This window comes from Squalius cephalus, assembly GCF_949319135.1.
Source record: "Squalius cephalus genome assembly, chromosome: 23".
In the NCBI taxonomy this organism is placed as follows: Eukaryota; Metazoa; Chordata; class Actinopteri; order Cypriniformes; family Leuciscidae; genus Squalius; species Squalius cephalus.
Window position 1 is genome coordinate 14,371,606 of NC_137144.1, and position 11,647 is coordinate 14,383,252.

The 11,647-nt window shown below is 38.1% G+C and overlaps 2 protein-coding genes across 3 annotated transcripts; both read right to left on the reverse strand.

Moving 5' to 3' along the window:
• Positions 1-186: 186 nt before the first annotated feature.
• On the reverse strand, positions 187-7,112 carry neil1 (nei-like DNA glycosylase 1). 2 transcript variants are annotated; one of them, XM_079860221.1, is made up of 11 exons: positions 7,039-7,112; positions 4,178-4,668; positions 1,954-2,073; positions 1,650-1,734; positions 1,453-1,546; positions 1,125-1,246; positions 1,019-1,046; positions 876-937; positions 590-791; positions 414-515; positions 187-303 (listed from the first exon to the last, which is right to left on the reverse strand). In XM_079860221.1, exons 2-11 carry the CDS (start codon positions 4,630-4,632, stop codon positions 254-256), a joined length of 1,320 nt encoding a protein of 439 aa, XP_079716347.1. In that variant the 5' UTR covers positions 4,633-4,668; positions 7,039-7,112; the 3' UTR covers positions 187-253. The 2 variants fall into 2 exon arrangements, with proteins under 2 accessions (XP_079716347.1, XP_079716348.1); XM_079860222.1 differs by having other exon boundaries at positions 4,178-4,656; positions 7,031-7,098.
• commd4 (COMM domain containing 4) lies at positions 7,039-11,647 on the reverse strand. Its single transcript, XM_079860230.1, has 8 exons — positions 11,499-11,647; positions 11,211-11,282; positions 11,040-11,105; positions 10,909-10,948; positions 10,571-10,690; positions 8,114-8,194; positions 7,852-8,028; positions 7,039-7,768 (listed from the first exon to the last, which is right to left on the reverse strand). The coding sequence occupies exons 1-8, from the start codon at positions 11,499-11,501 to the stop codon at positions 7,728-7,730; spliced, it is 600 nt and encodes a 199-aa protein (XP_079716356.1). The 5' UTR covers positions 11,502-11,647; the 3' UTR covers positions 7,039-7,727.

The window sequence follows — 11,647 nt, forward strand, 5'->3', positions numbered from 1 at the left end:
TGTATTGTTCCTGTTATTATTTCGTCTCAACTCTCTTACCATTTAAGTGGTATTTTGGAAAGAAAAGGCAAGATGGTCGATTAAACAGTAGAATTTAAGGAAATGTTTTTTAATATATTTCAGGTATTTTTTGTATACATATTTTATGATAAAAATAGATTATGAAGTTTTTACTGAATATAAAAGGTCGATATAAAATGTGGTCCATTACAGTAGTTTCATCTCCTTTTGAAAAGTATACATATTTAAGTCATCATCTTGAACGGCCTCCTCTTGTGCCACTACTTCTCCTCTGTGGCTTTGCTACAAAAGAATAGAAATAAAAGAAGAAATACTGAATCAGCTACCCAAGACGCCACAACTCACTGAGCACAGTCAGCTTCTGTATTAAAAGGCCACGACTGAATTCATACCTTTTGTTGCACTTTCCTTGCAGGTGACGGAATTCCTTTTAGTTTTAATCACTTCCTCCACATGTTGGCCTTTGATTTTGTTAGTCCCAGTCCTTGGAGGAACTTAAAAAAGGACAACATTGCAGTGAAATCATTGTTTAATGTAAAAGTACAAATGTAGAATGTAAGATTCTAACCTTTTGAGCTTCTCTTTCCTTGTTTTTTCGACTTTGTGTTCTCATCTGCAGGTTCTTTACTGACCCTCTTTGTGTCTTTTTTCTGCTTTTTTGAACCACCTTGTGCTTTAGAGGTTGCACTTTCTTTCTTTACCTTTATGTTGTCCTTTTTCTTGGCAGGCTTTTCTATTGCAATGCTCTCGGTGTGAGTCTTTTTGGCTTTCTAGAGTGAAGCAGACGTTTAATGTTCTTGTATCTGTTCATGAACCCAAGTTAAAAATAAAAATAATAATTAACTGCTTTTCACCTTTGAATCAGTATAATCGTGATCTTTCTGTATTTTCCACTTATGTTTGCGAGATTTGGCACCTAATGGAAAATATTTTTTAGTTATAAGTAACAAAAATTCTTAGGAATAAATCATCTGTTTAAATTGCAGAGTGGTTTTACCTTTGGGCACCATAGGACCAGGATCCCCCTGAAACAAAGCATTTAAATAAAATTTTACTTAATGGTTTCCAGGTTTAGAAATATAATTTTACAAAGATTTACGTACTTTGAACCAAATTGTCCGTCCATTGTGGTCACTTAATGAGTTCATTCCATCCACACAGTAGCACTGCATCCAGGCTTGTAGCACAGAATATTCAGCTTTTGCTGGTTTATAGCCATTTTCACCTAATTATATAAAAATGAAGTAAAAAATCAGTTGCACGAATACCGATCTGAAACTAAAAAGGCAATTTCCCTAACACTACAACAACAAATCTGAGATAACATGTTATTCAGAATGTGATGGGTATGCATGTACCGTCATGCACAGCTGTGCAAAATAGCAGTTGATAAATGAATATATTACAATTAAATGCAGTGTGTAAACCAACCCAATTTCACCACCTCCAAGGGAACAGTGTGACACAAAGAAAGGAGGTCTGGGGTTTCAACCTTCACCCCCTTCTTTCCAGCAGTATCTGTTGTCTGGATGAAACCGAACAGAGCCATGAATGATTAATGCCAAACAAAGTGCCTATTAATACACTAACTATAGGGTCGGATTCTTTGCCTCTAAAACTGTAATAACCTTTTTGATCTCCTTTTTATCCTCATTTTTCAGCTCAATTCCCTCTAGAACTGTCCGTGCCTTCACAAATGGGGGGATTTGTAATCTGAAAAGGATGTGTGGGGAAAACAATCAGTTCTTTTTTCTCATAATCAGATTTAGATTGTCATGACAGTAGGCCATCAAAGAGAGGAATATTTCAATGGCTTAATGTACAATTAAGTTAAAGAAAAGGGGGATTTTTCAAATAGACAACGTGGTTTTATTCTCAAAGTTGAGAAACACAATTTATTTCGAACGTAGAAAACATAGGAAAGGGAGTTACCTGAACAAAATCTCTGCTCGAAGATAGTTCCCAATCCCGTTGAAATACTTCTGATTTAAGAGAGCCTCGCAGATGGGTTTGTCAAATGCCTTGTCAGACAGATTTGAAAGAACATTCTCCCTGAAATATTTAAACACACATACTAAGTTATCAACCCATTGAATCGTAAACTGGCCCTTTCATATTAAATGAATCTCCACCGGCAGTAGCATCAAACTACTAAACCAGTGTCACGTTGTGCCTGTGAGTAGCCTTAACTGCCAATTTCCATGTAACTACAGAGATTAATTGAGTTGTACACCACAATGTCGAAGACGCATCATGAAATATGGTTGGCATAAAATATTTCTAGGGCTGGCTGGGCTGAAAATAACATTTTCTCGATCTGAATCGTTTCTTATCTTGCTGGACCGATTGATACTGAAATCCCATGAATTGATCTTTTATGAACAAAACCTTGTTTGTAGCGCATCTCCCATCCAAATCATAATAATCTTTGTTACTTTTTAGGCTATATGAAACAAAGTCTCAGCTTTCAAATTCGGTCAATTTTATTACGAAATTCAAATGAACCAAACAGGGCATTAAATTGAAAAATAAAGTTATAAAAATACAACACACTATACATCTAAAGTGACAATTAACATTATGTTAAATGATGACTAAAACAAAATGTACACCTTTTCTCCTGAGAACTCCCGCTGCTAGTTGACCGTTAAAGGAGAACTCCGGTCAATTTTAACATTGAGCTCATTTTTTTGTACATTTGGAGTGCTGTCAATACAGAGAACAACGACAAAAATCGGTGTTGCCTACACCGAGTTATTCTATTTTTAAAATTTGCACCCTGTTGACTTCAATGGGGCAAGTACTAAACCTGCTTTTAGCCTCTTAACATCCTTGATGTGTCATTACAAGTGCACAGAAAATGTGAGTGATTCCTTCTGAGTGAACACGAGTGAGTCTGACTGCAGTAGATGTGAAAGAAATGTATAAAAATGATGTTATTTAAGCCAGCGCAAATACCTTTGTTTACATCCTGTTTTTCGGTTGAAGTCCAAAGTAGTCGATTGCAGAGTTCACACGCATAGGTTTAATACCTATGATTACGCGTGTGAACTCTGCAATCGACTACTTTGGACTTCAACCGAAAAACAGGATGTAAACAAAGGTATTTGCGCTGGCTTAAATAACATCATTTTTATACATTTCTTTCACATCTACTGCAGTCAGACTCACTCGTGTTCACTCAGAAGGAATCACTCACATTTTCTGTGCACTTGTAATGACACATCAAGGATGTTAAGAGGCTAAAAGCAGGTTTAGTACTTGCCCCATTGAAGTCAACAGGGTGCAAATTTTAAAAATAGAATAACTCGGTGTAGGCAACACCGATTTTTGTCGTTGTTCTCTGTACTGACAGCACTCCAAATGTACAAAAAAATGAGCTCAATGTTAAAATTGACCGGAGTTCTCCTTTAAAGCAAAATGAGGCGCATGCGCAGAGTACTCCAAAAGTCCGTGCACGCAAATGATGACGCAGTTATTAACATCGTAAATCTAGCCATTTTTTTAAATATTTAAATTTCTTTTTTATTTGATATGAATTTAAACGCTATAATTGTTATATTACACTTGCATTAAATTACCAAAAAATAACAAGTAATATAAAAATAACGTGTGCGGGTGATTATAATAAGGCTGTTATCGAGTAAATTTGAGGGGGGAAAAAATTCTTCTGAATGCCGTGATCAATCACTCTGTATTTTTTGGGAAGACATTTGTACAAAAGTGGACAACATGCGGAAATAAATGTGTTTTTTCTGTAAGGGTTTAAAATTCATCTAACACATTTTAAATGATGGATACAAAATATAGTTTCGTTATGCTACGCTGTTCCATCCACCTTTGCATTTTGTCTAAATGTAGGGCTACTGTACGATTGGAAATGTATTTTCTTGCATTTGAAATATATTTTGGTATATGAAGGTTGAAACAAAATATATTTTCACTTTCAAAAATATATTTAACCAGAACTTCACTGTTTACAACATATTTTTTACAATATATTTAAAATATATTTTGGCCAGGAATTTTTTTTTCCCCGTATGGGTACTGTGTACAGTTCCTGCTATCTTACTAGAAACCTAGCTAAATCTTTTATGCTAATTTCTGATATACGTTTAATGTGTACAATATGATTAGAGCTCAGTGAATCCCTCACCTAAAGCTCTCGTACTCAAACATGACGCAAGGCCCTCTGTCTTTTTGCCAGGTCCCATTTGCTTGCCAGCTGCCGAATCTGCGTGTGTCCTCAAAACTCAGAACCCTGCGTGGCCTCTCATTAGTGTAGAACCGCAGGTGGGCATGTTTTGGAAGATCGTCTTCTGAGGTAAAGCGGAAAAACCCTGACATCCCAAATCGGAAAACCACATCCATCGGATGCTGAGTCTGTTTACCGACCTTGCGTTTACTATCACCATCATTTTTGAAGGGTGTGAGTGTGAGTATGACCTCTTTTCCTCTGGACTGGGCTTTGATGATGTAGGCATCGCAGCAGAATGGGACCTCAGGATTTTTATTCACTTCAGATTTCTCTACGGCTCCAGTAAACACAAGCCCTTCACACATCCTGTTGACAAACAGGCTAGCCAAATGAAGCTCAGGACCCTCCGGCATTCTCGAACATGAAAGGAAGATAGTCTGTGGAAAAACCTAAACATAAGGGGTTCAGATGTTGTTGTTACACAAGAGACTTTCCACAATCAGGTTCAAACTAGGACCTAAAACTCTTGGTCGTAACAATGACGGCAAGTCAAAATCAAAATCGGCAATTCTTTTTTTTTTTATGGAATATTACAGTAGTTATTATAAATGATTTATCCGTGCACATCATTATTTTTTATTCATGTGCCCTTAAAATCTTTAAAGCAACACCAAAGCACTTTTCCTCTTCGGTCCCCCTACAGTTTGGAAGCGGAATTGTCCATTACCGTTGTCGTAAATAATTTAGCCACACGCACGCACGCTGTTTGTTTATCCAGCACCGCCGTTGGCAATAACAATGTCCACAGACAAGGTAGTGTAGAGTATGTTGCATGATTTTATTAAAGTATGATGTTGCGACATCAGAAACGAAGAAAAACAAAATAATGACATTGCTTGCTATTTTTTTGCTATTTTAACGCTTGCCGTAAAGCAAGTCAAATTTGTAGTTTCTTATGTCTCATTCGAACTACAGATCCACTTCCCCGATCTGGCAAACTTGCATAGTGCGGTTATACCATAAGACAGTAAAAGAAATGGACACAGCGACCTCATTGGATTCAACGGAGAAAAGTGAAGTCAATTAGAAGCACTCACTTCCTGATGGCTGAGCGTACTGCACTGACTCAAACTGAGCTTGACGACGTAGAAGATGTGACGTTAGCAACCTGTCTGTCTTCTAGTAGCTGTGCCAAGAGAAATCTGAATTATTCCCTTCCGAAACTTGCAGAGATAGAGAGTGTGAGTAGGAGGTCTCCATGAGCTAGGAGCAGGAGCAACTTTTGCTAAGTATTCTTATTAATTACTTTGTCATTTTGCCTCCACGTCCCCCCGATTGCCTGCGAGCTTCTCCTCCTGTCCATACGGTAATTTCTCTATTGTGCGACAGAGAGTCGCGTGGTTATGACGCAATCGTTAGCCTATTTTTACAAAAACTGCTTCTACTGGGCCATAACGAAAGATACAAGGTAATGGAGCCTTTTATACATTTTCGTGTTTCTTTAGAAATAAACAATGGACAAATGGAGTCTTTAAACGCCTCAGATGTAAAGTTATTCGCTGTCAAAGTGACGCCAAAATGAATGGGAGTCAATGGAATGCTAACAGCAGGGGATGGTATGCTAATCAATGGCGGCCCCCGGGGAAGCTTCAGTTTCCGGCTGATGGATTACCCCCTTGGGTTATAGCCGAAAGAGGGCCGCAAAGCGAATGCAGAAGTGCCGTTCACCCTGTTACGAGTTGATGAACCGCTGAAACAATTTTGGAAACATTATTTTAAGTTACAAAAGAATCTTTGGTGTTGCTTTAATCAAAATAACTCTCCCCCTCTTGCAGCGTCTTCTCTTCACTGATGACGCGTTTACTGACACGAGGGCGGGGCAACCTGTCAATCACATGAGATCGACCAATAGCAAACCACAACCATCCGATCAAGTCCGCCCTACATTTTTCTTGTTCAAGTAGCTGTTTCACTCGGATATAGCCTGTCACAACAGGGAAGAAAAGACTATTGTAACTTCCGCTTCATGCTGACTTTAACAATCTAGACATCTTTTTTTTTTTCTTAACAAATGATCAGTGAAAGTAGGTGATTAACCTTCAGAAAACGAAGAATCAGATTTTAAGTCAAACTAAATTGTTTTCACAGTCAAACTAATTTGCTTTATTTCTTAGTTGGTTTTGTTCTTCTTTCTTTCTTTTTGCAGCCAAAACCAGAACTTGTCTAAAAATGTCTGAATATCCTGATGTCTGTGTTTTTGCAATTTTCTTAGGGACAAACTTAGGGAAAATGAGAATACTTTTCTGACCAAATGGGTAATGGAGTGGAAGATTTAGCCTAAATGAAGCATGTAGCCTACGTACTAACAAATAGTAATAAATATTTCCGATAAATTAATGAATTATTTATTTTATTTTTTTAAGCTCGGCACATTCAGTTGCCGCTACAATCTGTGTAAAAGTTCATAAAAAACTAACGATTTACGTCCTGCCATTTGTCAACAATTTCAAGAAATGTTTTTGATAAACGGTGTAGAAATAACTTAGTAACGGCTATTTGTGCCTCTAATGCTTAAAATACTTAAACTGGACTGATTGGTGTTTACTGTACTCTAATGTAGAGCGTCTGATAAGCGTGCTGTGCTAGTTTACACTCCTTTCCTGTTGAACGATGCTGTTATGAAAGTCTGCCTTTAGCGCTAAGCAACTAGTACATGCATGTTCACGAATTGTCGCTTTGCAACGTGTGCTCCCGAAAAGCCAGCAAGATCATATTCAGTAAATCGCTGGTTAAATTCAATGAATCGTGCACCAACTTACCTTTGCTCTTGATCTATGTTATATAATAATGGAAACTCGTGCGGTGTGTGCTAATGTTTATGAAACGGGACACCGGAGGATCATGGGAGTTGTAGTTTATTTCCAGTTCTTCAATTCTGAAGATTTCCAACTGGTCTGAATAGATATTCTCAATGCCGGGGGAAATAAATAAAATATCTGAATAAACTCTAAATAGTATGTATTTGCATTTTAAGAATATGCCATTCCCCTTTAACAGCAAACTGTTAATTACATTAGTAACAAAACAAACAATAAAAAATTGACCAAATTAAATTGTAACGTTAAGGAAATATAGAAACGGAACTGTTGTTATTACATTTAATTTTTTTAAGGAGAGAGAAAAAACAATATATTTAAGAAAATGCACATGATATTAAGACAAATACATGAGGTGAGATGAATCACTAAGAGCTTTATGTTCTCTGGATGTCATTCAACCCGTGACAAAATTAAGTTTCTAGTGAAATGAATAAAAATTATAAATCTGATTGATGTGCTTTTTTTAAGGTCAGTGCTCAATTTGAGCAACCACATTTGGAGACCTCTACAAAATACATAATGTTATAAAAACATTATTCTTTTCTTTCTGAGAAGCACATTTCATGTACACGGACAGATTCAGTGCACGTGCACATTTCATCAATACTCTTCAACAAAGGATGACTGGTTCACTGTAGTGCATTCATCATAGTCTGTGCTTGTTTGAGTTCTGGAAAACAAAAAGAAGGAAATTTACAATTTGCATAATACAATGTATAATTACTGATCCCAGAAGGAAAATGACGCGGCCACCTGTTAGCAGGACTCTGAACTTGTCAGCAGTGATGGAGACAACGGTGGTCTCTGTAGAGTCTGTCTCGGGGTCCTGAGCCTGAAGTCTGAGCTGGACTGTGGGTTCATTCACTTGCTTTATTTCACTGGAGCTCAGGGTGTAATCCACACGCCAGTTCACCGCTTCCAGACGACCCACTGACACATGACATGGATCAGGATATTATATGCAAATAAATAATCCGGGATGAATTTCCTTTTTTTTTTTATTGGTAATACTCACATCGTAGGCTGCTCTCCCTCAGCTTTTCCTGTAGAGCACTGTGTTTATCTTCATATGATTTACACAGTCCTGTGGCGTGCTCTAAACACAAACAAATACGTGAATAAAGCATTGCGCTTTTTTCATATATTACCTTTCATGCGGTGTGTAATACAGCTGTTTGTGACTGTAAAATGTCTGCAAAGATTAAAGTGCACTATAAATGGAGTGTTTGTCTCCCAAAAGAAAAACGCCAGTAAGTCCAGTCTTACTTCCTGATCGTACAAATTTGCATAATGCCCATCTATGGCCTTCACTGGCTGCTTGTGAATAACGTCTACTTTGATTCTCAAACACTAGTTGTAGCTGAGACTGGAAGAGTCTGGTTCGTGTTGTCGACATGTCGAGAAAACGCTGTTTTCTGCGTTGTGAAAGCCAATCAATTTGATGCAGAACTCTGGCTCGAATTGATACGGTAAAACTGACGCCATCATTACTGTTTGTATAGCTTTATATCAAGTGCTGAGGAAGATCTGGAGCTGAAATTCAGAAAAGGCCGTTTCATTTCCGGCACGCGCTGTAGACCAATCACAACAGAATGGGCCATCTGACGAATCAGAGCAGAGTAGACCAATCACAACAGAATGGGCCTTCTGTCCAATCAGAGCAGAGTAGACCAATCAAAACAGACCGGGCCATCTGACCAATCAGAGCAGAGTAGACCAATCAAGAGAATGGGCAATCTGTCCAATCAGAGCAGAGTAGACCAATCACAACAGAATGGGCCTTCTGTCCAATCAGAGCAGAGTAGACCAATCAAAACAGACCTGGCCATCTGACCAATCAGAGCAGAGTAGACCAATCAAGAGAATGGGCAATCTGTCCAATCAGAGCAGAGTAGACCAATCACAACAGAATGGGCAATCTGACCAATCAGAGCAGAGTAGACCAATCACAACAGACTGAGCCATCTGACCAATCAGAGCAGAGTAGACCAATCAAGAGAATGGGCAATCTGTCCAATCAGAGCAGTGTAGACCAATCAAAACAGACCGGGCCATCTGACCAATCAGAGCAGAGTAGACCAATCAAGAGAATGGGCAATCTGTCCAATCAGAGCAGAGTAGACCAATCAAGAGAATGGGCAATCTGTCCAATCAGAGCAGAGTAGACCAATCACAACAGAATGGGCAATCTGACCAATCAGAGCAGAGTAGACCAATCATAACAGACTGAGCCATCTGACCAATCAGAGCAGAGTAGACCAATCATGGCCATAGCCAGTTATGAGGTCACCGGACCTATGTATTTTTCCGAGGTGTATATAATAAATGTTGTGAAATAATTGCCTAATATAGTATTATAGAATGCAGCAGCTCGTCTCTTAAGCGGCAGGAAGAAGCGGGAGCACATTACTCCAGTACTCTCATCGCTTCACTGGCTTCCAGTAAAGTACCGGATTGATTTAAAGGTTATTTTATTTGTTTTTAAATGTCTCAATGGGCTAGCCCCAGAGTACCTTACAGACCTTGTCAGGTTGCATAGGCCCTCCAGAGACCTCCGTTCAGCCAGCCTGATGGTCCTGGAGGTTCCTAGATCGAAACTGAGATCCAGTGGTGATCGAGCCTTCTCAGTGGCAGCTCCCACTCTCTGGAACTCACTGCCCGTAGCTGTGCGGACTGCTAGTAGCCTGTCCACTTTTAAATCATTGCTGAAGACTCATTTGTTCGAAGTAGCTTTTGGCACAGGGGAGCCGCCTTGATGAATGTGTTGTATTCTATGTGTACCTTTATTCTTAGCATTTTGTTACTTTATTGTTCTTCTTATTGTATCAGTGTGTGACTAATATTTTGTGTTTTTTACTGTGAAGTACTTTGGTAGGCCCTGGCCTTGGAAATGTGCTATATAAATAAATGTGACATTGACATTGACTTTGACATTAACTCTACTTTAGTGCTGCAAGGATATTGCACGGTACCAAGATCTTCTCATCTGAGCTGCCTCATTGGTCTGTCACCGCTCGTCAATGTCAAAATATGAGATGACCGATCAAATCAAAGTATTGATTTATGTTCACAGAAGCTGCTGTGCGTGAATTTCAACGCGACAATATAGTTAACGGTCATTAAGTGTGAGATAAGATTTAAGTAGCTAAACTAAACATTTCATATTTGACAGCTGTTTTAGGATAGATATGTTAAATGACCGACAAAAATAATGAGGCAAACTATTAAACTTTTGTCTAATTCCGCCATTTTGTAATTTACGTGAATCATGTAAAGTAATATAAGAATTAGTAACTGTCAAGAACCATTATATCATATTAAGCATAAGATTAATTATGAATGTGTACATATTGTGAATGAATTTAATAAACTTATTTACCTAGCGTTCCGTCAAAGCGACAGAAACCGTTAAAATAGCATAATGGGGCACTTTACTATAAAGTCCACAAAATGATAAAGTGCGTATCCTTACCTTTCGGGAGGCCAAGCTGCTGTAGTTCACTGGAGAGAGATTCACTGTCTACATCATGTTTAGCAGCACTGGACAGAATGAAACTCAGCACAGCTACACTGGCTTTAATGTCTCCAATTTCTGGGAAAAAATGACAAATTAGCCAGAGATATGGCATAAAATACACACAGACAACAGAAAAGACACATTTATGTAGGGACGTATACATATTGGTAACATATCAGTTATCAGTCAAAATGAAAAAAATTTGAATAATCACTGATCAATTAAACATTTGATTTATAATAATAATCTTATTTGACACATCACTATTGACACAAAAACTGGGTTATACTCACCAAATTTTGCATCTGTGGTCAGCTTTGAAACTTTGTCATACTGAAAACAGATAATTGTATACAGTTACTAGTTAGATGAATATTAATTCAGTTTCCAGTATAGCAGTCTGCTGTAGCCAGTGCTCTCTTACATCAATGCCTTCATCAAGCAGATCTTTCATGACTTGCACACACAGAAGTTTCATCTTGACGCTCGACTGTGAAGAACAGCAATGAAGCAAATTATATATAATTAAGTTTTAGACAGAAGGTGTCAAAAGTTGCATCAAAACACCTATTAAATTTAGACAACCCGCGCTTACTATTCTAGCTAAGGTGCTTATTTCTGCAAGGACCCAGTCAGGACAGTCCAGATCTCCACAAAATCGGAACCTCTGAAATAAAAAATGAAAGAGCAAAATGAGTGAAGAATGTTTACTTCTGTTGCTCAGCCTTTAAGACTACACTAGACGATTAGCGTGCGCTATCCACAAAATGAAAATAAATCAACTATCCACAAAACAAAGCGGTCACATATTATAGCTTTAATGGTTTCAAATGTGAAACCAAAATAAACTCAGCTATCGTTCAATAAGAAATAAGATAAATACCATTATGACAGTCAGTCAGCTGCTCTTCTTGTTCTTCTTCTGGTATTTGGTGGATAGCAAACCAGCTTTCCGGTGTGGTGTCACCTACTGGACTGGAGGACTAAGTCAATCATTTTTCACTTCCCTCTCTCTTGCCACCGACGGTTTTT

Coding starts and splice junctions, on each gene's coding strand:
- neil1 (XM_079860221.1), bottom strand. CDS start 4,632: ATGCCGGAGGGTCCTGAGCTTCATTTGGCTAGCCTGTTTGTCAACAGG. Junction 1,735..1,953: donor CGAGCAGAGATTTTGTTCAG/GTAACTCCCTTT, acceptor CATCCTTTTCAG/ATTACAAATCCCCCCATTTG. Junction 1,547..1,649: donor ATAAAAAGGAGATCAAAAAG/GTTATTACAGTT, acceptor GGTTTCATCCAG/ACAACAGATACTGCTGGAAA.
- commd4 (XM_079860230.1), bottom strand. Junction 8,195..10,570: donor GCAGCTTGGCCTCCCGAAAG/GTAAGGATACGC, acceptor GTTTGTGTTTAG/AGCACGCCACAGGACTGTGT. Junction 7,769..7,851: donor GTTCAGAGTCCTGCTAACAG/GTGGCCGCGTCA, acceptor TTTGTTTTCCAG/AACTCAAACAAGCACAGACT.